Source organism: Danio rerio, chromosome 2, assembly GCF_052040795.2.
Source record: "Danio rerio strain M-AB ecotype USA chromosome 2, GRCz13ab, whole genome shotgun sequence".
Classification (NCBI taxonomy): domain Eukaryota; kingdom Metazoa; phylum Chordata; class Actinopteri; order Cypriniformes; family Danionidae; genus Danio; species Danio rerio.
Window position 1 is genome coordinate 49,803,434 of NC_141022.1, and position 23,166 is coordinate 49,826,599.

A 23,166-nucleotide genomic window follows, 5' to 3' on the forward strand; every position below is an offset into this window, starting at 1 on the left:
TATGGCACTTATGGCAGTTTATACATTGTTGCAAATGAAAAGATAATTTAAATTATCATGGTAAAAGACATTTTAAAGTGTTATTATTTACAAGAGAAAAAAATAGGCTCTTATAAAAGGATCCACAACACTGATCAGTGAGCACATACAATTTATGAACATGTACAGATGTATTTGGTGTCTGTATTGTATGTAGAGATGTGCCAAAAAATTCTAAATGATGAACATGACTTTCAACACTTATTTAATGAAGCTTTTAAAAGGAAAAATCCTCCATTTAAGATACACTTTATGTTCAGATAATTGTTCATTTAGCATCACTGTTGTAAAAGCTGACCGCAATGAATCAAACATAAACATTTAAAATTAAGCAGAACAGTTTGTATACGTTGCTGACTGAATTTTGGCTTTTCCCATGCCATAACAAAATAAAACATGTTATGCGATCATAAGGCAAATAACTACAATAGAGTCTTATGCAAATTCAAGGGACTTAATTTTAACTCAATAAGATCATTGACCAAAAAAGAAAATTTCCCTCATCATTTACTCAAACTCAAGTAGTTCTAAAGTTCTGTTTCTTTTTTCTGTTGAACAAAACTAAAATATTCTAAAGAATGTTGGAGAGAAAAAAAACAGCCACTGACATCTATGGGAATAAATAATAATAATAATAATGTGTGTATATGTTCTGGTTTTATAAACATACTGTATTTACTCATCTGAATATAACTATATAATTCATTAATAAATATAATAGCAATAATCTTACATGTAACAATTTTAGTAATTATTCTTTTTACAGTTTCTGTTATTATAATCTCAACAAAATTATAAATTATAAAGTATAGATTTTAGTAAAATGTAGTTATTAGAATTACTGTGCTCCATTCTCTTCTTAACATCACATAAGAGCACAACCAAATACATAGAAGAGAAACTGGTTCCACACAACTGTCCAAGCATCAGACAGGGAAAACCACAAACTGCTTGATTATTTGATGCATTTTCTATGCACAGTTCAAGTTCAAAAAATAAATAATTCCAAAAAGGTTTCAATTTAAACAACCCCATTTACTTTATGTATAAAAGCTGCAGTTGATACAACTTTGACATGGTCAGACCTTAACTGCACTGTTGTTATGTCAATTGTTATAAGAATTGTGTGGTAAGGAGGATGCAGTAATTATGCATAACAGTCACATTCTAAAATTGCTTGACATTAGTTGAAATGGTGTTGAATAACTTGTTTTTTTTACAATACATAAAATAACATGGCATTTCATACAATTTCAGTTTAAAATGTATTATTGGAAATTAAAATAAATGGCTGCAGCCTAAAACAATTAACCATTCATATGTTACTATTTTAAAAGGTATGGTGGTGGAAAGGCCATCACTCAAAAATTGACCAATAATTTCCAATGCAGATGCACCAAAGGGTTGGGGTGAGATGGTGGCATTTAATCCTTCCTTGAGTGAATCCTTATCTTGTGGTCAATGGAAGTTTGCAGAGACCCCCTAGTAGTCACTGGACCCTGATAAAAAGAGACACAAAAACTTTTATAGTTGGACTGTAATACAATATACAGTTGAAGTCATAATTATTACCCCCCTTTGAATTATTTTTCTTTTTAAAATATTTCCCAAATTTTGTTTAACAGAGCAATCATTTTTTACAGTATGTCTGATAATATTTTTGCTTTTGCAGAAAGTCTTATTTGTTTTATTTCGTCAAGAATAAAAGTAGTTTTTAATGTTTTTTAACAGCCATTTTAAGGTCAAAATTATTAGACCCCTTAAGCAATATTACCTTCTGATTATTTACAGAAAAAAACATTATTATACAATAACTTGCCTAATTACCCTAACCTGCCTAGTTAACCCTTTAAAAGTCACTTCAAGCTGTATAGAAGTGTCTTGAAAAGAATCTAGTTTAAAAAAAAAATAATAATAAAAAAAAAAGTATTTTTGGCTGGATTTTCTCTTTTTTTGGGGGGGTAGAAAAACGGATAAACTACTTAAATTCATTATACACATATAGGCGATGCTGAAACAGCCAATTTCCTTTGACTCAACCAAATCTGACCTCCTGATGCCCCCTAAAAACGATAGTCCTCTGAGTACCAGCACCCAGACTTTTAATTATTATTTAATCATATATATATATATATATATATATATATATATATATATATATATATATATATATATATATATATATATATATATATATATATATATATAAACTAAGTTTACATATTCTATAGTTTGATCAGTTAGCAGGCTTACATTCATTGCGTATGCATAAATGTAATAAAAAATGTAAATTAACAGTATTATCAGACATTTGTCATTAAAATCATAGTTCATGTCTTTAAAATCATCATAGTTCGCTGACAAAAAATAAAAATAATATATGCCTATAGTTCACCGCCAAACTTCTTGTTGCGGTGCACCTGATGCTGAGCATAGCCATTTCCCAGCAGCACCAGGTTTGCTTGATTGGTGAACTATAGGCATATATTATTTTTATTTTTTTTTGTCAGCAAACTATGATCTTATTTTAATGACAAATGTCTGATAATACTGTTAATATATATATCATTAAAAGTATGGGTGCTGGTACTCAGAGGACTATCGTTTTGAGGGGATATCAGGAGCTCAGATTTGGTTGACCAATCAGAGGAAATTTCTGCAAGTTTCAGCACTGCCTATATGTATATAATGAATTTTAAAAGTAGTTTATCCGTTTTGCTACCGTTTGCCTTTTGTATTGAATAGATGTATTAAAAACATTAATGCCATAGCCCCTTAAAATAAAATTTCCACAAAAATCTAAGAAAACAAACACGAGAACTGCTGAAATCTGCTGCTGTTTGCCTTGTGTTGCCTAGAATTCAGTCTCCACTGTTTGCCCTTCGGGTCAAAAATGGGTTTGCTTTACTAAACTTCTAAAATAATGCAGTTAAATTAAATTCAAGTCTTCAAATTCAAGTCATTTACCATGAAGAAACAACAATATCTTCATCATAAACTGTAAATGTTGTAGGGTCCAATCAGTTGGTCCAATGACGGTATCCAATGGTGGATGAAGGTTCACTGCATGTTCGGTCTTTCCAGTGCACAATGTTGATTTATATTAAACTTAACTCATATCTGACTCCATTTTTAGTATGAGATGGTTTAGAATATTAATATGTTTATCCTCGTTTTAACTGACTCCAATTATAAAACATTGATAAGATTATTTTGTTTCCTTTCACATTATTTTAGATTATGATTGAATATTCTTTTGATTTGTTCTTATACCTTATTCTCATTTACTCAGATTCCGATAGCATCTCGAGTCTTGCACCGGCCGGGTATACAATCTCTTAATACAAGCTTGTCAGTCTTGGTCATTAAACAGAGGCGATTAACCACTCTCCTAAAAAGGCAGAACACTACTTACTCAATTTAGGAGATTTTTATGTGGTCCCCATAGATCTGTTATCTACTTAATCAAGACAAAGTATTTTAATAATAATCGCACAGGATTATAAATTTGTAGATGAAGGCCTAAATATCCACATTTAAAGTAGTTTCAACAATATTTTGTTGTTCTAAATAGAAAATCCATAGTTGGCCTTTTGCAGTCTACGTATACATGAAATAATGCCAATTTGCTAGTCGGATCTCTAACAACATTGTTTAGCGTGCCACGCTGCTCCGTCTAACATGTTTTAGTCCGTTACTAACCTGTACAGTGGCTTGTAGTGCTATGGACAACAACATTTATCAGTGATAATAACAAGAGGTCTGTTTGAATCATTCAAAACATAACAATTTATTAGTCAGGTAAATGTATTATGCTAATTCAATCAGTCAATTCATAAACGATCAATACAAAACATCAAATTATCAAAGATAACTCCAAGATGAAAAAGATGCACTCCTGACTTTGAAATATACATAACATGGAGCTAGCCATGTTATGGGCTGATCTGGTTAGGCAGAATCGCCCTGAGTTTTTCTCAAACCTTGCCTTAAATAATCCAAGAATTCCCTCAAGGAAGGGGGTGTGTGTAAAAAGTCACACCCCTCACAGTGGTTCAAAAGATGCCTGAAGTTATATATTTATTGTTCTGATTATGTCTATTTCTGAGAGAATGAGACCATTGTACCAATCGCACTGAGACATTTCAAATGATATCAAACATGATGGTTAAAGTCAGTTTGGTTAATTTAAAACATTGAAATGACCATATGCGTGAGTTGGGGGGATGAAGCTGAGTCTCAGCATAGTCAGATGCAAATGCAGCAGGAACTGGTTTTTCACGCATTCCCCACTGGTGGGTTGTGGAGTCCATTGGCCCTGTCTTCAGCTCATGTTTTGAATTGTCAAAGACATCAAAAATATTTGTAATATTTCAATTCTTACAATGTCTAGGTTTTCCCTCATCAGTGTGTAGTATTTCATCAGTGTTTACTCGGTGGGCAACACCTTTTTGATTACAGTAAAGAGTGGATTTTTAATGCTAAAGGTACCTATGCAAGTGTGACAGTTTTTAGCAAGACAGTATTCATAAAAGTTAAAACAGGAGATTTGGTAACACTTTAAAATAACTACACAATTCAGTGAATCATTTATTAAACATTAGCAAATAGTTAATTTATTATTTGTTGTATAAACATCAACTCTACATTAGATGTTAGTATCAGTTAATAAATACAGCTACAATGCTGTTTTTTTTTTTTACTTATAAGCACATGTATAATCTGCTTAATGATTTTGTTTTCATGCTATAAACCATGAAAACCATATAAACCAGTTATATAAAATAGTTGGTATAGCTGCATAATTAAACAATTAATAAACGTGTGTGTATGTATGTATGTATGTATGTATGTATGTATGTATATATATATATATATGTATATATATATATATATATGTATATATATATATATATATATATATATATATATATATATATATATATATATATATATATATATATATATATAAATACATATGTGTGTGTGTGTGTGTGCTCTATATGTGTGCTCTTATAAATAACAATTAAAGGCATTGTATCAAATAAACAATAAATCATTTCAATTTTATTAAAAAAATAAAATGACTAAAGTTTAAACTTTACTAATTATCAGGGGTGTCCAAATATAACATAAAAATGGGCAAAACAACAACAATATAATGATTTAACAATATATTATGATAGAACATGTGAATGTTATTTAGCGATGTTTCAACAGTACCATGATTTTATTTTAGTTAAGATTGCAATTTCATTTGATACAGCTTCATTTGTGCATCTTCAAATTAATAGAAATGAATAAGTAGTTTATTTTTTCCTAAGAATATAACTGAGCTTTTAATTGTTGTTTATAAGGGACTTACAAAGCATAAATAGTACATATAATGGTTCATAGTGTGCAGTTATAAAGTGTTACTGCAGACTCTTATTGTGTGTGTTGGGAGTGTTCGTGTGTCAGTAGGTTTTGTGGTGTGAAAATTGTTTTATAGCTGATGGGTCAAAATTACTCCGAAGTACAACCGTTCTACATAAATGTGTATAACCTTAATGAAAACAGAAAATGAATAATCTTTTTTTAATGTTAAGGTAATTTTAAAAATAGATTACGGAAAAAATATTGTTTAGGGTATTTTAGCTTTTTTGCTGTTAAAATGGTGTTAGTGTCATTTTTTACCCTTAAGTCAAAAGGAGGGTTAAAGCAAAGAAGAAAAAAAAGATGTTAATCATTTATTTTAGCAAAAGAAAAAAACTGTTTCTGACAAATTTAAGCGTTACATTTAAGACAGAATTATTAGTGTGTAAGAACAGCTGTTTGGTGCGTTTTTGTGCCAAGATGATGGAGCAACATTTTAAGAAGTGCTGTTGGCAAATATTGCAGAGCTTTGTTGCTTGGCTACTTTTCTGCTGAGAATGGGCATTTTTAGATAATTTTTTTATTTATTTAATGAAAGTTATTTTGTATAAATGTATATATGATGTGCAATCTATTTACCAGCGTAAAGCAAAGATAGGTTATTGGATACTTTTTACTTGTGTACATGTTTGAGGCCATCTCTTTTCTTTCACTTGAGTACAAAAGTATAATCAGTACTTCAAATTTTACCTGTCATTTTAAACATGAGTACTTGTGCTTAAGGATGCATGCACTTTAGTCATATCTGATATCAACTATGAGCATATTAACCTAGAAAATGGAGCCATATAAATTTTTGGTTCAGGGTTTTTACATTTGATTCAACAAAAAAGGCACCAAAGTTTTTTTGTTTTTTTACAGTTATCTTTCATCCTAACTTAGCTTATATTTACTTTAACGAATTCCAAATGTTACATATAAAACAAACAAAACCATAAATAAATAAATATCTTTTTATATAACTTTGCAGCTCTAGTTCAAGTAATGTTCATAAACTGTCACACAGTTTAAGTCTTATAATGAACATTGAATATGGCATTATGCAATGAGTTATAATGTTATACTAAATCACATATTGAAAAATAAGATTAACATTGTTGGCCAAAAAAAAAAAAAGTACCTGATGGAAGTGGAAGAAGAGACAAATAGATCTTTATAGAGAACGGTGGATTCCATACAAAGACTGGTTGCTGAGGAGTGTCTGGATCAAGGGACCACAGCTAAACATCAGAAGAGAATTCTGCATAAGACAGGTGAGAATTTTATTGTAAATAATTTTATTGTAAATTATTTTCATTGTAGAAAAATAAATAGAAAAATAAATAAAGTATCTAGTACATGACCTCTCAATAAAAAATCTGTCCATTAATTTAATGTAGGAATTTAGTACATTTCATGCATTTTCACAACATTGGGGGAATGGGGGAAACATATTATACTTGTGAAAAAACTCTTTCAAAAACACCTGAAAAAATTACAATACAATTAACAAGTAATATTTTTCCAGAGATTTGTGCCCCTAAAATACAACAATTAGTAAATAAATTTACAACATATGACAACAGAACAAACCTTATGCCAGTGTGATAGAAAGTAATTATTAATAGTAAAAAATAAAATAATGAATATTGTTAAATAAAAATAATAAATATATATAAAATTAACTAATTAATTAATTTCTTACAATTATAGACAATGACATTTCCATTAACCCTGTCTGAGTGACACGTCGTGAGGCCATTACGTCACATGATCAACGGCTGTTTGTCAACAGATGACATTGCACCCTCAACGTTTGTTTTTTTTATAATAGGTTGATATTTAGCTCAAGAATTATCTGTAAATACAAAATTTGTACATATAACAATCCTGTTCATTCGTAGTTATCTGTTTGTTTACATATTAACTTTTTTGTTGTTGTTTATTCGGTTTTAGGCTTAAGGTTAATTTGTCCGTTGTTGGTAAGTACCGTTATTCCATTAAATAACGTCAGCCTTGCAACATCGTAAGATTATTTATTAATTTAACGTTATTTGTTAAGTATGTGCTATCCCGTTAAGGACTTTTTACCGTAAAACCATGATTTTTGGCGCACTGAATAAAAATACACGTTACCTAAAATACTTAAAATATGTTTCTATTAGCAAAAATAGGTAAATCTATGATAACCATGGCACAACTATATTAACACACTTTTATTAAATATTTGTGTACTTATTTATCTATAGTAAAGCAGGGTTAATAACCGAAAGGGTTGACTGACGTGGTCAGGCACGCGTAGGGCGGGAAAAGTTATGTCGTAGATTAGTTTGGTCCAACAGCATTGAGAATAGTAACACGTGACCTATGGTCTATGCTTCAGTGACCTGTATGAAATCGAACTGATAGGTTTAATAAGCACGAAACTGGTTAAACAGGCTTTATTAACATACTATAATCATCAGACTCACTCGATCCTGAAGGACTACTGTCCAGAGTTTGCACAACCTCCAAACGCAACCATAAATGTTAGTTATGCCTAATAAAGTATGTGCCGGATTCAAAATGGTATTAAAAGTTTTTTTTTGTGGAAAAACAGTGGTCAGCACCAAATATAGATGAAAACGGATTATAATCCGTGTTAACAGTGACCATTTTTATGAACTTTTCTCGCAATACCGAATTCCCTGCTCTAATGCTATCCCGTGACTAAAACCACATAAACTAAAGGAAAATAACACCATGTCATGAAACACAAAGTAAATTGTTTTACCTGTAGAGCCGTGAACCTCGTGTTGGTTGTGGTCACCGTATCGTTGTCTTCTTCTAGACATTGCCGTTTTGCATACAGATTTATTTATAAGCGTATTACTGCCACAGTGCCACCTATTGATTAGGACCTCTTTCAAAATCGGGATCACTAACTACCATTTAGCCCACTAAATTCTATCATATAAACCTTAAAAATATCAATAAAGATTTAAATCTATTATCCTCTAGTTCTTTTCCAAAAACAAATAAATCTCCTTACAATTTTTGTCAAGTTCAGAAAACAGAAACAAATCTTTAAATAGTATATAACCCATTTCCTGTTACTTTTTTAAACTTTATAAAAAACACCCTCATTTCATAATCCATATTTACAGTAGCATTAGCAACAGTTTAAATAAAAAAAAAAATCAGCATGGTTTTAAATACATAACTCTCCATAGTCCACTGTTTTGAAACCCCTCAACTTAAACCATAGTCGAAGAAAAAAAAAACTCAAATAAATATATAAATAAAATAATCCTTAGCCCTTAGTTTTTTAGTTTCACCTTAATTTTTTTCCCAAATTTGTTCTCCTGAGATTAAAGGACAATTCAATCAAAAATGAAAATTCACTCAACATTTACTCTCCCTCGAGGGGTTTCAAATTTTTATGATTTTCTTTCTTTTGATGAATAAAATATAAGACATTTTGAAAAAACCTGAAAACCTGTAACCATAGACTTCCATAGTAGAAAAACAAATACTATAGAAGTCAGTGGTTACAGGTTTCCAGCTTTCTTCAAACTATCTTCTTTTGTGTTCAACAGAGAAAAGACAGCCAAACAGGTTTGGAACAAGTGAATGGTGAGTAAATGGTGATAGAATTGTCATTCTTAGACGAACTGTCCCTGAAATTTTGGGTAGGATAAAAAATACATTCAAAGGAGTAGCAGAATATAGGCATTCTTATGGGTTTAGTTCTAGTTCAATTAAACAAACATTTTATAAAAAGGAGTAATCATACATTTATTAAGCTTTTTATACTGTTTCTAGGCATGACAATGACAAAACTGACGTTACCTGTTTTATCTTTTCCCTAATTACAGAGTTCTCTACAGTCAACTGACAACTACATAACACTTACACATTCTGTCCCTCAAAAATAAGGTACGTGTAATTATTGTGACAGAACTACTGGTCATCAAGAAAGTGGTTCTAAAATTTCAAATCTTGGAGACTCATAACACTGCACATTCTGGATGTCTCCCATCTAATATGCACCAATTAGTTTACCAAGCTTCAGTTTTATAAAGTTCAATTAAATGTAAGCGTACATGTAAGCAGTGTGATGTAAAGCAGGTCGCACACCAGAAGCGCCGCGACACAGCGCGCACATGACAGTTTAAAGCATCACACACTAGACGCGCACATTCGAATGATATTTAACATTAAACTAATCAGATGCAGCTTTGTGGCGAGGCTGAAAAATGAACTTCTTCCTGTGCCGTGGCGCTGCCGACTTGCAGCACCTGTGTGTGTATTCTGATCGAAACCTATGTTTAGAATTCTAAAATGCATGGCGCTGCGTGGCGCGCTGCGGAGCGGCGCTTCTGGTGTGCGACCTGCTTAAGGGTCTTAAAGTACTGAATTTCAAAACCAATGCAGGCTTAGCATGTTAGGGCAATGCATTGTGTGTGTGTGTGTATTACGGATTGTAAAAAAACAATCTTACTGGACACAACAGGAGAAAAGCAAAAGCCAAGGTGGACAAACAGCTTTATTCAATGCATGTGTTATAAGCATCACTATTGAGGGAACAGTATGGTGGCATTGACAAGCAGCACTGTTGAAGACGGCACTGACTTCTTGGACTGTTTGTCCCATGTTAATGAGACTGAATGCAGTATCATCCTGGCAAGTGCTTCATAAACGAGTCAATCTGACTAGTTCAAGTCCCCTCAATGATGACTTTGACAAGATGGGAAACAGAAAAAAAAATTAACACATGCATCACTAAATGAATTACTCATAATCATTCACAATTACAATCCGAGTCTGCCAAAAGATACAAGGACAATGTTAGGTAAAGTGCGTTCAAAGAGAATAGCCTTCTTTTTGCACATGAGTTCTCTTTGAACGCACAGGGCCAGTGATATACTTTTGGTTCAATGGCATCCATTTCAAGGGTCCTCTATGACAACATGTACATTTTAAGGAAGATAAAAATTTTAAGTTCCAGGTGAGCATTGATGGTCTTCCTCTCTACAAGAGTTCATTTGCTCAATGCTGGCTCAGTCTAGTAGAAGTTTAAAATTTGGTGCAGGGGGAACATGTGCCAATAGATTTATTGTGGGCTGAAGGTACTGTAAAACTAGCTCCCTGAATGAGTATCTCGAAGACCTAATCTCTGAAATCAAAGAGTTAAAAAAAATGGCTTTGAATTTGAATGACTAAAGTTAACATTCAAGTTTGCTTTTGCAACATGCTTTTCTAAAATGGCCAACCAGGTTACCATGGGTGTGAAACATGTATTCAGGATGGTGTGCACCTGGAAAACAGGATGGCATTCCTCAGTGCACCTAGAGTGAGTATGCCCATATACTCTGAAACTGGACCAGGCAAACCATTTGTCTATATTGGCAGAAAGGTTGCAAAGCTGCAAAACATAATTTCAGAAAAGCATGGCATTTACATGGTCTACACCACCTTCAGCAAACATTAACTCCTTTTTGACTATCCCCACGCTTCCATCCTCCACACTTGGCATCTACCTACTGATGTCATGTCAGGACCAATCCATCTCTGCAAGATTGAAAATATTGAAATGAAAGCTTTTTTAGTCCCTTGCAGAAATTATTTTGTTTCAGTTTAAACTTTACACACATAGTATCTATCTATTTCCACATGTTTTTTTTTTTTACATATACTGTATAGTGCGAGTATAATTATTGTGCAAGATGATATTCTGATCATATTTTTTCCTAGAGCATTTTGAAAATTGTAAACCTTAATCACTACCAGGGCTTGATATTGACTTTTTTTATCACCAGTCACTGAGGCTTGTAGTTTCCAAGGTTACTAGCCACTTGCCTTTTTCACTAGCCACAATTTTGTTGTTGGGAAAATATATTTTATATGCAGAAAATTGACTTGCAAGCAAAAGAAAGCAGGTGAAAAACAAACCATGTGTGATAATGAAATATTAATCATGTGCACACAGTTAACATTAGGCACATTAATAATCTGTTCAAACAATGGTTAAAGTGGCAATCACTGCTGCTTACAAATACCTGTTTTTAAATCTAAAGCTCTTGAAAGCAGAAGGACTGTGGATGCACGACAATTACTTTTGTCCAGTCTATTTCAAATAGAATCCATCACACCAGTTTCATTTCCAAGGAGGATTGCTACATGCAAGGACACGGTAGTGCACAAGTATTTTAAACACTCGGCTCTCAAAAACATCTCTCAGTGAGTAAGAATAGCCTGTGTCTCACAGTGTGTATGATCAAGCTCTCATTTGGTATTTATCTGCTATCTTTTGTTTTGCATAAACACAGTTGTTTTTGTCAATCATGCTGCTTCTTGATTCTAAAATCTCATTTGCTGTTCCACTCATTACTGTGTATACCACTAATTTTGAAAAAAATAAATATATATAATTTTTTTTTATCACATTTGCATGCATATTGATAAACGGTAAAAAACTGAAATTATAATATTTAGTGATAAGCCAGCACTGGCCTGGTCAGGACACTGACAATCCTGTCTACTGTCCCAAAAACTGGACCATCCTTATTGTTGAACCCTGCTTTTAAGAAAACTACGATTAAAAAATTATTTTCAACCAGCCAAAGTGGCTAGTGGAAATGGCAGTCTTTACCCGCCACAGCTGAAATCTACCTGCATTTGGTGGTTTGGCGAGTATTAATGTCAAGCCCTAATTACAACTATAACCAATATGTAATATTATATGAAGGCAGAAAGTGAAAATAGCTCGATTCAAATGATCCAAAATAGTTGTCATTACTTTATTTTGCAATTTCTAGTATTGCCTTCTTTTCACCGTCATTTAATAATTTTGCAACTTTTCAGTCCAAGTTATATTTTTATCAGTAAAACACCTGCATTTAAAGCATTTTTTACTTTGAGTGTTGTCAGAAAATTATATATCAATAAAGAATGATGAATACAAAAGTAGTAGTGGTTCTTAAGATTGATGTGGTCTGGAATTGGTAATATGTGCTTGGGAAAAAATTTCTCAATATTAACTTGCATCATTATTTTGCATGAAATGTATTTTGTGTATTTGAATCATGCACATAAACAACCGAAATGTAATATGTGTCTTTCAACACTATGGGGCTCTAGGTTCTTGCAGCTTAAAAAAAATGTACCTGATAGTGGAGTTCATTCACGAAGGGAGTACCGGACCTGTCGCAAAGTCTTGGTACTCAGAGGGTCACTCGTGGTGGCCTCCATACAAGGAGATAGACAGGGTGTTGAAGAGTGTCCGGTTGATGGAGGCACCACAACCAGATAAAGGTTGGACCAAGCATCAGGCCAGAATTCTACACGAGTCAGGTACACAGAAGTACATTGTAAATAAACAATATTAAACAAAGGATAAATTCAATAATATATGACATTCCATAGACTATTGCATTCATGAATTGTTACATACTTTATTTCTTTCAGCATCTTTTGACAAGATTTCAAAGAAATGGAAACAGGCATGCTACACATCTGACATCTCGGAATCTGAAATGCCTGCAAAAAGAATTCCGAAGTAAGTTGTCAAAACACACATTTTACTTTTAACAACAATATTCAGTCTTCTGAAGCTAAACAAAGTTCATGTGAGTAACAAAGGTAAATATATTTAATTATAATATCAAATTCAGCCGTAGTTTTTACATCTCAATCACACTTATCAGGTAAATCAGGTATATTTAGTTTTAAATGTATCATCAACTGTTTGTTTGCATTTTTTGCAACACGCAAATACACAATTATGCCAGATTTAAACAAGCAAAAGGTTTTGTTATTTTTACTATTATATTTTGGCCATTTCCTAACTTTCCTAAGAATGATGGAAAGAAAACTTTTACTATAAAAATTATATTGAACTTATTTTTAAGTTTGTGTTTTTTTCTTCTTACATTTAAAAAACAAGACATTGTTATAATCCAATCATGCTTTGTATAATTAACTACCCTGATTGTGCTCATAGAAAGAAAATATACACATCAGATGATGAGCCTTGCGATACTCCCCACAAAAAAAAGAAACTAAATAAAGAAAAAAGTCTACCAACACCAAGGGTCCCACCTGCACCAAAAGCTCCAACACCCCCAAGACATATCAGGGCAAAAGGTAAAAATACACCACTTATATTACTGCCAGTCAAAAGTGTATGTATGATCACTGAGCAGTTTTTTTCTTTTTCAGGTCCCCTTGTACGACCTCAGCTAACATCATGTAAAACAATTAACAGTTTTTGCAATTGTAAGTTTTAATTAGTAAAACAGATATTTGATGTTTTAAGTACTTTGTGATATGCTCAAGAATGTTCCTTAATCACAGTAAATTAAATGTAATGCACAAGCTCTTGTGACATGCTGCTTTACCATAATGTTTTCAGCTGAATCCAGTAATATTGTTCTTTTAACATTTTGCAAAAAACTACTGTTATTACATTCATAAATTGAGTATTACATTTTAAGAGGCACAAATAACTTTTAATTGCTAATTAGAAGCAACAGCACTCTCAAGCTATAAAGATCTGTGCAGTACAATGTAATTTTTGTTTGTGAGACAGATATAACATCTGTTTCATCTGTAATGTTTCAACAGCATTTGTCCGCGACCAACAAAAAGCTACAGAAAAGCAACAGCAGGCCTGTTTTGAAACTCCCTCCACTAGTCAAGGTAACTCGCTTTACATGAATACTGTAACTACAAACTGTAAAAGCTGTAACTTCACAGCATTCATGACTCAAAAGGCTGACTCAATGACAGGCTGGTTCATGATTCTGATCGCTGAATAGACAACACTCACCTACAGTTTGTGCACAAATATAAATAAATGTAATATTCCGATCCTATTTTTAATAGAAGTACATTGTACCTCTATTATATATATATATATATATATATATATATATATATATATATATATATATATATATATATATATATATATATTTAGTTGAAGCAAGTGACTTGAATATATATACAGTTGAAGTCAGAATTATTAGCCCCCCTGAATTATTAGCCCCCCAGTTTATTTTTCCCCCAATTTCTGTTTAACAGAGAGCAGATTTTTAAAACATATTTCTAAACATAATAGTTTTAATGACTCATCTTTAATAATTGATTTATTTTATCTTTACCATGATGACAGTAAATAATATTTGACTAGATATTTTTCAAGATACTTCTATACAGCTTAAAGAGACATTTAAAGGCTTAACTAGGTTAATTAGGTTAACTAGTCAGGTTAGGTTAATTAGGCAAGTTATTGTACAATGATGGTTTATTTTGTAGACTATCAGAAAAAAATAAAGCTTAAAGGGGCTAATAATTTTTACCTTAAAATGGGTTTAAATAATTAAAAACTGATTTTATTCTAGCTGAAATAAAACAAATATATAGACATAAAAATATTATCAGACATACAGTGAAAATTTCTTTGCTCTGTTAAACATCATTTGAAAAATATACATAAAAAAAGAAAAACTAATTCAAAGGGGGGCTAATAATTCTGACTTCAACTGTATATTATATGGCTAGGAGAAAGTGCAACACAAGCTAATTTTTAAATTGAGTCCACTGGACAAGAAATGCTCATAGGGGAAACTGACATTATTTAAACATAAAGAGTCACAATCAACTGGCCGAGAAGAAAATAATATTATAAAATAGGATTTCAGTTATTAAGGTGAATAGTTTAGGAAACCCAGTTTGCCAGAGCCAAAACAAGTACAATGTGTCAGATTCTGTGTCAAAGAATGACACAATTTGACTCAATGTATCGATTGTACCCACTTAAGAATCACACGCAGAAATGTTGTAAAATGCCCAGAGACTTTTATAGGCATAGGTTGAAAGGACAAGCACCACTCCCTTTGTATCGGTTTAAAGAATTTATCTTCCAGAAGTTTTCAGTGTTCATTTCAAAATTAATTTCCTATACTGAAAGATTCATCCGGTTCATCATTGAAAGAGTTTGAAAGCATCAGGAACCCTTTAGTCACTGACAAGTACAATGTGTCAGCTTCTGTGTCAAAGAATGACACAATGGGATACAATGTCTCAAAATGTACCCACTCAAAAATAACCACAAGCTGAAATACTGAAATACACGGAAAACTTCATAGGCATAGGTTGAGAACTGGTCTAGAAGGACAGGACCACTTCCTCTTGTAACTGTTAAAAGATATTATCTTTCAGAATCTTGCAGTAAGTCATCAGAGTTTAAATCCTTCTCCTATCCTTAAATTTTCATTGTTACTAGCAGTTAAAACCATGACTCCCTTATCACAGTCAATATAACCAGATATCGACTTTCATAATAATTGTGCACAAATTGTATGTTTCATGATCTGCTTATTCTGCCAAAAGTTGAAAGCCTCTTTAAAGACTGAATCTTCTCTGAACCAGGTATTACAATTAAAAATGTCAAATAACATTTCATAATTGCAAAGAAAATAATTGCAGTTTCAGCTCCAGACGTACCTGTGAGGTTCTGCCAGGAAGTGGAGCACCAAGACACTTGGGATAAACCCCAACCTGAAAATCAAGGTAAAAAACAAAATAAATAATAACAGATTCATTGGTATTTGAAATAAGAACTGAAATAAGAAAATTGCTCCACATACTCACACTAGGTAACTCAACATTTTCTGTACAATCCAACAGAGGACACATTTTCTGTGCTGCGGCCTTTACAAGACAGAGCACCACGTAAGTTGTATGTCTCACTTCAGGTAATTACGGTAACATTTAATTTAGCTGTATTGTAAAAAAGAAAATGTTTGATTAAACAAGGCTGTAAAGCTAAGACTAAAATACAAAAAAGAGAACACAATTCATCTACAACAGTAGAAAGAGTACCATTTTGTCAAATGTCAAGAAAGCTCAATAAAGACAGAGCTTCTCATATGCAGATCACCAATGCGATACCTGCCCATATTGAAATCTGTTGCATTTAAATTTATGCAAATTACATATATGCCATGCAAGTTCCTATTTGGATTTTACAAATAAAATATATTTTATTTATGCAATATACATTTTGAAATATTGCAAAAATGGCTGTGCTGCTTACAAATATTATCTTTCAACGATTGGAATAATATGTACAGATATGTTCACACACACGCACGCACACACACACACACACACACACACACACACACACACTCTGCTCAGCACATATGAGTACACCTCCTTTTGAATTGGAATATTGTAATCTATTTTTCAGTAAACAGAGATAATATTTTTGTTCATTTAAATAAAAGATGTTTATTAAACAGTTATGTGCACTAAAATACAAGTTTGGCCACATAACATCTTTAGGAATAAAAATTTAAATTTAAAAAATTTAAATTTAAATTCAAATGAGTATTTGCACAAAAAAGTAAACTACAAATTTTTAAATTTATAATAATAATAATAAATGTAATATTATTTTAAGTTTCTCTTGATTTTTTCCTGTATTTTAGAGGTTTTTTGTATATATTTTTGAACCGTAATATAAATTTATTTAGCTAAATTATTTTGACTTTAGTACTGACAAACCTAATGGACAAATATAATATTTTAAAGCATTCTACAGAAAAAAATATTATATATATATATATATATATATATATATATATATATATATATATATATATATATATATATATATATATTAAATGTAATTATTAAAACCTAAAAATATTAATTATTAATATAAAATTTACATATCTATACATATTTGTAATTCCAGTTGTTTAACAAATATATAAGTGGTCAATGACAAATATTGTATGTGAAGTCTAAATATGAACTTTTAATTCAATTATTTGTTTTCTATATAAAGGGTCATTAAAAAAAGAATACCACAACTTTGAAAATCTGTATTTAATCAAAGAAACATGATGGAACCTTGGGTAAATAATCAGTGTGAAGTCCTTAAAAGTTTTTTAGTAGTAAACAAGTTCATAGATGTTCAATATGACCTCCTCTTCTTTGAAGAGTTCTTGATTTTAAAAGTTGTGGTATTCTTTTTGAATCACCCTGTATATTTACATGCATCAGATTTCTATATGGGTGACCTGATCACCTACATATTTCTACCATCAAAGATTAAATAAAACAATAATGAAGTATACAGAGGAAATCCTAAACACATTTATTGTAATTTTTTGCAACCTTTTTATACTTTTGTTTGTTTGTTTTTTATTATTTAGACAACACATACTCTGTCCAAGATCCAAAGCCATCAGCAGATCAAAGAAAAATGCAGAGTAAGTGTAAAAAATAAATAAATTATATACATTTTATGTAGTGTCATAGTAGCAAATGCAACTTACCAACTTGACCTTTTTCTCAGCACCAGTTTTTCCAATAAGCATGTCCCATGTAAATGAGCAAGAAGATGCTTGGGGGGACCACCCATCGAGCTATCGAGGTGCAAGAACATTCAAAAAAACATACACAGCAAATTAGTTTCTAATTATTAACATGGTAATGTTACATTGTCTGTACAATCACACAGAAGACACAACTTCTGAGCTGAGACCTTCAAGTACCCAGGCAAGAGCGAAGAGTAAGTCATTTGTTTTTTTAATTGACAGTTACTTCTTATGAATTATTATTATTATTATGTTTTTTATACAGTATTTGTAGTTGTATTTATATACTGCTAACCAACATCTATTAATGTAGTTAAATCTTAACAAATTAATTAAATTTCTTGCAAATTAATTAACAATTTGCTAATGCTAAATGCATGATTCAGTGTGCAGTTGTTACGAAGTGTTACCCAAACTTTCTTCCTTCTTGCTGAACACAAATGAAGATATTTTGAAGAAAGTTGGAAACCTGTAACCATTTACTTCCATAGCATTTTCCTACTATAGAAGTCAATAATCACTGGCTTTTAGCTTTCTTCACAATACCTTCCTTGTGTTTAGCAGAACAAAAAAAAAACTCAAATGTTTATAACCACTTAATGGTGTGTAAACGTAAGTAAATGTACATCCTTTTAATTTATTTGTAAACATATTAATTAACACTGAATATAAAACTTGTTCAAAGCAACTAATCAATGACATTTTCCAATTTTCTGTGAAAATTTTCCATGGTTAATAAGCTGTTCGCAAAACATTATCTAATTATTTCCTTGTAACCTAATAAATACAACACTATACAACAACAAAAAACACTTCGTTAATTATAGTGACAGTAAAAAAACTCACTGTATTCAGAATATTAATGTATTAGAGTACAATATATAATTTATCATTACCTATAAATTAATGGTTTGAAAATTAATTTAAAGTGTTTTGTTAATTTATGCTTTCAATAACTTTGGGGAACTAACGATTTCGTATGCACAGAAAAATTCACATATAAACTATTTTACGTAAAAGCACAGACCAAGAGGGGGTTGGCTTCTGTCTGCTTTTTAAAATTCAGTTTTATTTCCTCTTAATTCAGTTTTGCTATTTTGCTTTTCTGAATTCTGTGAATAGTTTAAGTCATTTTAGCCATAGAAAAACAATGTGTAATCAGACGGATATAGTTTTTTTTTTATCGTTTAAGGTTTCAAGCATATTATTACAATATCCTCATAACATTTTTGTGAATCGTTCAAAAGTGATTTTGCTTGCAGATGCTTCTGGTATCAGCCGATGGAGCTGCATCTCCAGTCAATGCACACGTAAGTAAAATTTAAGTGCTAAGAATAATAATAATAATTAAAAAATATTTACGTATAGTTGAATAGAGATTAACCCACTTACTGTGTTGCAGCTGTGGAGAGGGCAATTTTGGAGAAGCTTAATGAGCTGGACATGAAGATTACCCATCTAACTTCAGTGGTCCAGTCCCTTGCCCCTCGGTCAAGTGGTCAAATGGTGGTGGACACTGAGGATGACACCTTTCCTATTGAAACAATTGAGGACCTTGAACAACTGGAAAGGCAATTAGCTGAAAAACCAATGATGGAGAAGATGGTACGAATATTTAAGATTTAAAGGTTTTACAGCTGTTGTTAAGTAAATCTTTATTATATGGCCAGTTTCACAGACAACACTTAAGGCTAGTCCCAAACTAAAAATGTATGTGTGAGCTGTGTGATGCCTTACAATATCTCATTGCCATTATTTTGTTACCAGATGCACGCTAGTATTGTGCTTATATTTTCTTTCACATGGATTTTTATAAAAGAAGTTTTATATCTAACATTAACTAAGACTTATAGTCCAGACTTAAGCTCATCCTTGTCTGTAAAACTGGGCCATAGTCCTTGCACTTTGTCTGTAAAGATTTAATATTACCTTTTATTTTTAAGATGAAGAGGTTATCCATCAGAGGAGGACAAACTCTGAAAAAAACCATTTGGCGTGTAGCCTCCAAAGTGTTTGGTCCAGTGGCCAAACAGCTCAACTGGTGTGGAAGAGGAGATAAAAGAGGCCTAAAAAACACAAATATTGGGACACTTGTGATAGGTATGTTTAATTGTCTTGCAATGAACGGTTTAGATAATACCTATAAGACAGAACTGCCAGTATATCTCTATAGCATGATTACCTTGTACACACATAATATGGTTATCAGTGTGCTATAAGCTTACGAGCTAGCATATGCTGTTCATATATTGTAAAATGATATTTAATACACAAGAGTGTTTTATAAATAAAATTTAGATCATTATTTTAAGTGGAGAATTGTTCATTCTTGTATATTAGGGCAAGGAGATTAAACCTTAAATCAAAACCTTGATTGATTGAACACTTTACCTCCTTTTGAAATATTGAATCATTATATTATTTTCCAAGTAATTTTTTGTACTTAATCAAGTTCCATTTATTCATTTACTAAACATTTCAGTTTTAGTGTTAAAAGAAAGTTTCCCTAAAAAAATATTTCCATGTCAAAAGTGGAAAATGACAAGTATCTTTAACAAGCATAACTTGTGTCTGGAAAATAGTAAATAATAAAGCAATGTGAAAAAGTACATAATGTGAACATTGCTGTTCACAATAATATTTTAAGTGCGTGTGTGTGCATGCTTCTCTTTACGAAAAGACAGCTTACATTGTATGTTCATTCATTCATTTTCTTTTTGGCTCAGCCCCTTTATTATTTCGGGGTCGCCACAGTAGAATGAACCGCCAACTTATCCAGCATTCGTTTTACGCAGCGGATGCCATTCCAGCTGCAACCCATCACTGGGAAACATACACACACACACTCATACACTATGGACCATTTTTTTAGCTTACCCAATTCACCCATACCTCGTCTTTGGACTTTGGAAATCGGAGCACCCGTAGGAAACCCAAGCGAACACGGGAAGAAATTGAAAACTCCACACAGAAATGCCAACTGACCCAGCCGAGGCTCGAACCAGAGACCTTCTTGCTGTGAGGCGATAGTGCTGATTACTGCACCTACCTTGTATGTGATAACTAGAAATAATAAAAACAAAACCTCAGTCGATTTGATTATGAATAAACGCTAAAAAAAGTGAGTTATGCTTCACAAATTATAGGTCATATAATCAAAAAGAAAATCTGTCATGCCTCTGATTATTAATCACATTGCCTGCATTCGCTTGAGCTTTGCTGAAGCACATGTGGACGGTACATGCATTAAATCGCCACGTGGGGATATATGTCGGTTATGGATTTAGGTTTCGATTTTCGAATAATCTCCCAGCACTACAGTATAATGCATATGTACACTTTTACAGTATTCATTATTTAGCAGTCAATTTGTCGTATGATATTAATCTAATAAATTTAAAGAACAAATTTTCCCGAAATTTAAGTTAGCCCTAATCACCTTGAACTGCTGCTTGGTCAGTTGTCATCACAACGTGTTTAAACATAGCTTTATTCGTCTAAATAAAGTTATTACCTTGTTAAATTTACTACAAACAAAGTGGAATAAATATTTTACTGACCACACATATCAATAACAATGAATCAGACTGCTTACCTCAGTATTCCCGCGTGGACTGGTGTCTTCTACGTGCTGAGTGTGATGCTTTGAGGAAACATGCGCAATAGTGATGAAGTTTCGAACACAAAAGAGTCGATTCCTTGAATTTGACCACGTTGTCCAAATGCATACTAATGCAAGTACACTTGTTTTTGTTGTTGTTATTTTTTCTTTATTCATTTTATGGCGGATTTAAGCTTTTGCACCTCTCGTTTCTATTTGACATCAATTTTTTTCAAAGCTATAGCTTAATTTATTTGAGAGTAACATTTTAAAGAATATGATATTGATTACATGAGGACGGTGCATGATCGAATAGTGAAAATATTTCCAATCTAAGCCGTATTTCAACAACAAATGAACAGCAATCAAATAAAGGTAGGCTAAACTGATTTAAAAAATGGTGTTAACGATCATTATCTAAAATAGACGATATGCCATTTAGCTAAACGCATTTCAAACAATCATAGTATTATTTCTTCCACTCTATTATTATTATTATTATGTAGTCAAATGCAATAATTAATATGGTGTGTATTAATTTTGGTCAGATAAAAATAAAAGGCTCACAATAAAATAAAACACCCCCTGAGCCTTCTTAAAACCGCCTTATTTTAATTTCTTTATATTTTTTCTTTTTTTAACAGGTGCAGCTATGAGGAACCCCGTGCTTCCGTCTCCAACAGAGGCAGAAGCCGAAAAATATTTGAAAGACTTTCTCCGCTTGGCCCCAGGAAGAATGGCCTCTTAAGCCAGTTGTTTTTTTAAATTTATTTATTTGCTGCTATTTGGTTTTGTTTGCTTCAAAAAATATGAATTCTAATCAATTATAATATAATAAAATTCTACAAATAATTCTTCAGCCGTTGTGTTTTTCATTTTGAGTGGATATACTTTAGCTTATGTGAAGACGGATGTATAACCAGAGTACCTGTAACTGTTATTTATAGCAGTATGAATGAAGGAATGTCTAAATAAACAAATAAAAAAAACGACGTCTATGCTACATAAATAAGATGTCTCACAGACCTAACATTTTAAAAATGAACATCTGTAATGCATCGCATAGACGTTGTTAGAATGTATGACAAGGACGTCTATGCGACGTTTTCCAGATGAGCAAACGCCCTGAATAAGACGTCTCCCAGATGAAAACGCGGATGTCCAGCAGACGTCTCTGCGACGCATGTGTGCTATCTGGGTAGGTGCACCCTGACCTGACGCGGGGACCAGATCTCTGTATTGCTTTAATTTCTTAATTTTCATAACTGCATTGCATTCTCATATGGTAAAATATCAAAATTTATGTTCTGAAAGTAGTAGGAATGACGGGAGTGTTAGTAAATAACAGAAAGAACTTTCACTTTTGAGTGAACTTCTGTCACGTGTTATTTTAGTATGATAAAATAAACAAAAATAGTAATGCAGAAAAGTATTTTTCGCTCTGCCAAGCCTTCTTTGTTGCTGTATAGAGAAGCAGCCTGCTCAGTCTCCTTACCCCGGCCCCACCCCGCCCACCGACTCCTGAACGTCTCACTCACTCACTCACTCACTCACTCACTCACGCGGGCATGCAGTGCGGTCTCATGAGGAAACGCAGCTTTTTGATATAATGTTTTTCTTGTTCCCAAATACAAATAATTTATCAAGTATTGTTTGAAATAAGTATTCGTAAAAACACGCTATTCCTGCTTTTCCGAATACCGTATTCCGGTTCGGCTCCACCCATAATATATATATAATTTATTTTTATTTTTT

At 32.2% G+C, this 23,166-nt stretch overlaps 3 protein-coding genes and 3 long non-coding RNA genes across 18 annotated transcripts in view; 3 read left to right on the forward strand and 3 right to left on the reverse strand.

Moving 5' to 3' along the window:
• Window positions 1–23,166, reverse strand: part of LOC147846482 (uncharacterized) — a 455,407-nt gene that overhangs the window by 430,128 nt on the left and 2,113 nt on the right. The gene's annotated exons all lie outside the window — the stretch shown is intronic.
• Window positions 1–23,166, forward strand: part of LOC147846486 (uncharacterized) — a 480,702-nt gene that overhangs the window by 128,869 nt on the left and 328,667 nt on the right. The window lies entirely within an intron of this gene.
• ephb1 (EPH receptor B1) overlaps window positions 1–23,166 on the forward strand; it is a 561,737-nt gene that overhangs the window by 103,318 nt on the left and 435,253 nt on the right. The gene's annotated exons all lie outside the window — the stretch shown is intronic.
• LOC147846488 (uncharacterized) lies at window positions 228–8,265 on the reverse strand. Its single transcript, XR_015478914.1, has 3 exons — window positions 8,207–8,265; window positions 6,575–6,694; window positions 228–1,538 (listed from the first exon to the last, which is right to left on the reverse strand). It is a non-coding gene; the product is annotated as an uncharacterized LOC147846488 (long non-coding RNA).
• Window positions 7,174–22,270, forward strand: LOC147846489 (uncharacterized). 8 transcript variants are annotated; one of them, XM_087241347.1, is made up of 18 exons: window positions 7,188–7,293; window positions 7,390–7,415; window positions 9,012–9,048; window positions 9,291–9,351; window positions 12,556–12,768; window positions 12,883–12,973; window positions 13,418–13,560; window positions 13,636–13,692; window positions 14,041–14,115; window positions 15,907–15,990; window positions 16,108–16,152; window positions 17,646–17,702; window positions 17,789–17,866; window positions 17,954–18,004; window positions 19,073–19,120; window positions 19,213–19,415; window positions 19,754–19,910; window positions 22,056–22,270. In XM_087241347.1, exons 5-18 carry the CDS (start codon window positions 12,576–12,578, stop codon window positions 22,157–22,159), a joined length of 1,386 nt encoding a protein of 461 aa, XP_087097473.1. In that variant the 5' UTR covers window positions 7,188–7,293; window positions 7,390–7,415; window positions 9,012–9,048; window positions 9,291–9,351; window positions 12,556–12,575; the 3' UTR covers window positions 22,160–22,270. The 8 variants fall into 8 exon arrangements, with proteins under 8 accessions (XP_087097479.1, XP_087097473.1, XP_087097474.1 ...); XM_087241349.1 differs by having other exon boundaries at window positions 7,194–7,247; XM_087241353.1 differs by lacking the exon at window positions 9,012–9,048 and having other exon boundaries at window positions 7,174–7,247.
• LOC147846490 (uncharacterized) lies at window positions 9,944–21,455 on the reverse strand. Of its 4 annotated transcripts, none has more exons than XR_015478916.2 (10): window positions 21,406–21,455; window positions 20,703–20,873; window positions 19,740–19,876; window positions 19,203–19,344; window positions 17,769–17,858; window positions 16,072–16,200; window positions 15,925–15,978; window positions 12,869–12,954; window positions 12,582–12,755; window positions 9,944–10,152 (listed from the first exon to the last, which is right to left on the reverse strand). It is a non-coding gene; the product is annotated as an uncharacterized LOC147846490 (long non-coding RNA). The 4 variants fall into 4 exon arrangements; XR_015478918.2 differs by having other exon boundaries at window positions 19,203–19,389; XR_015478915.2 differs by having other exon boundaries at window positions 20,688–20,873.

What these genes read in the sequence shown, in the direction of transcription:
- LOC147846489 (XM_087241346.1), top strand. Translation starts at nt 12,501, where the DNA reads ATGCACATAAACAACCGAAATGTAATATGTGTCTTTCAACACTATGGG. An exon ending in CCTGCAAAAAGAATTCCGAA is followed by an intron (nt 12,974 to 13,417) that starts GTAAGTTGTCAA and finishes TTGTGCTCATAG; the next exon opens with AAAGAAAATATACACATCAG. An exon ending in TACCCAGGCAAGAGCGAAGA is followed by an intron (nt 18,005 to 19,072) that starts GTAAGTCATTTG and finishes TTTTGCTTGCAG; the next exon opens with ATGCTTCTGGTATCAGCCGA.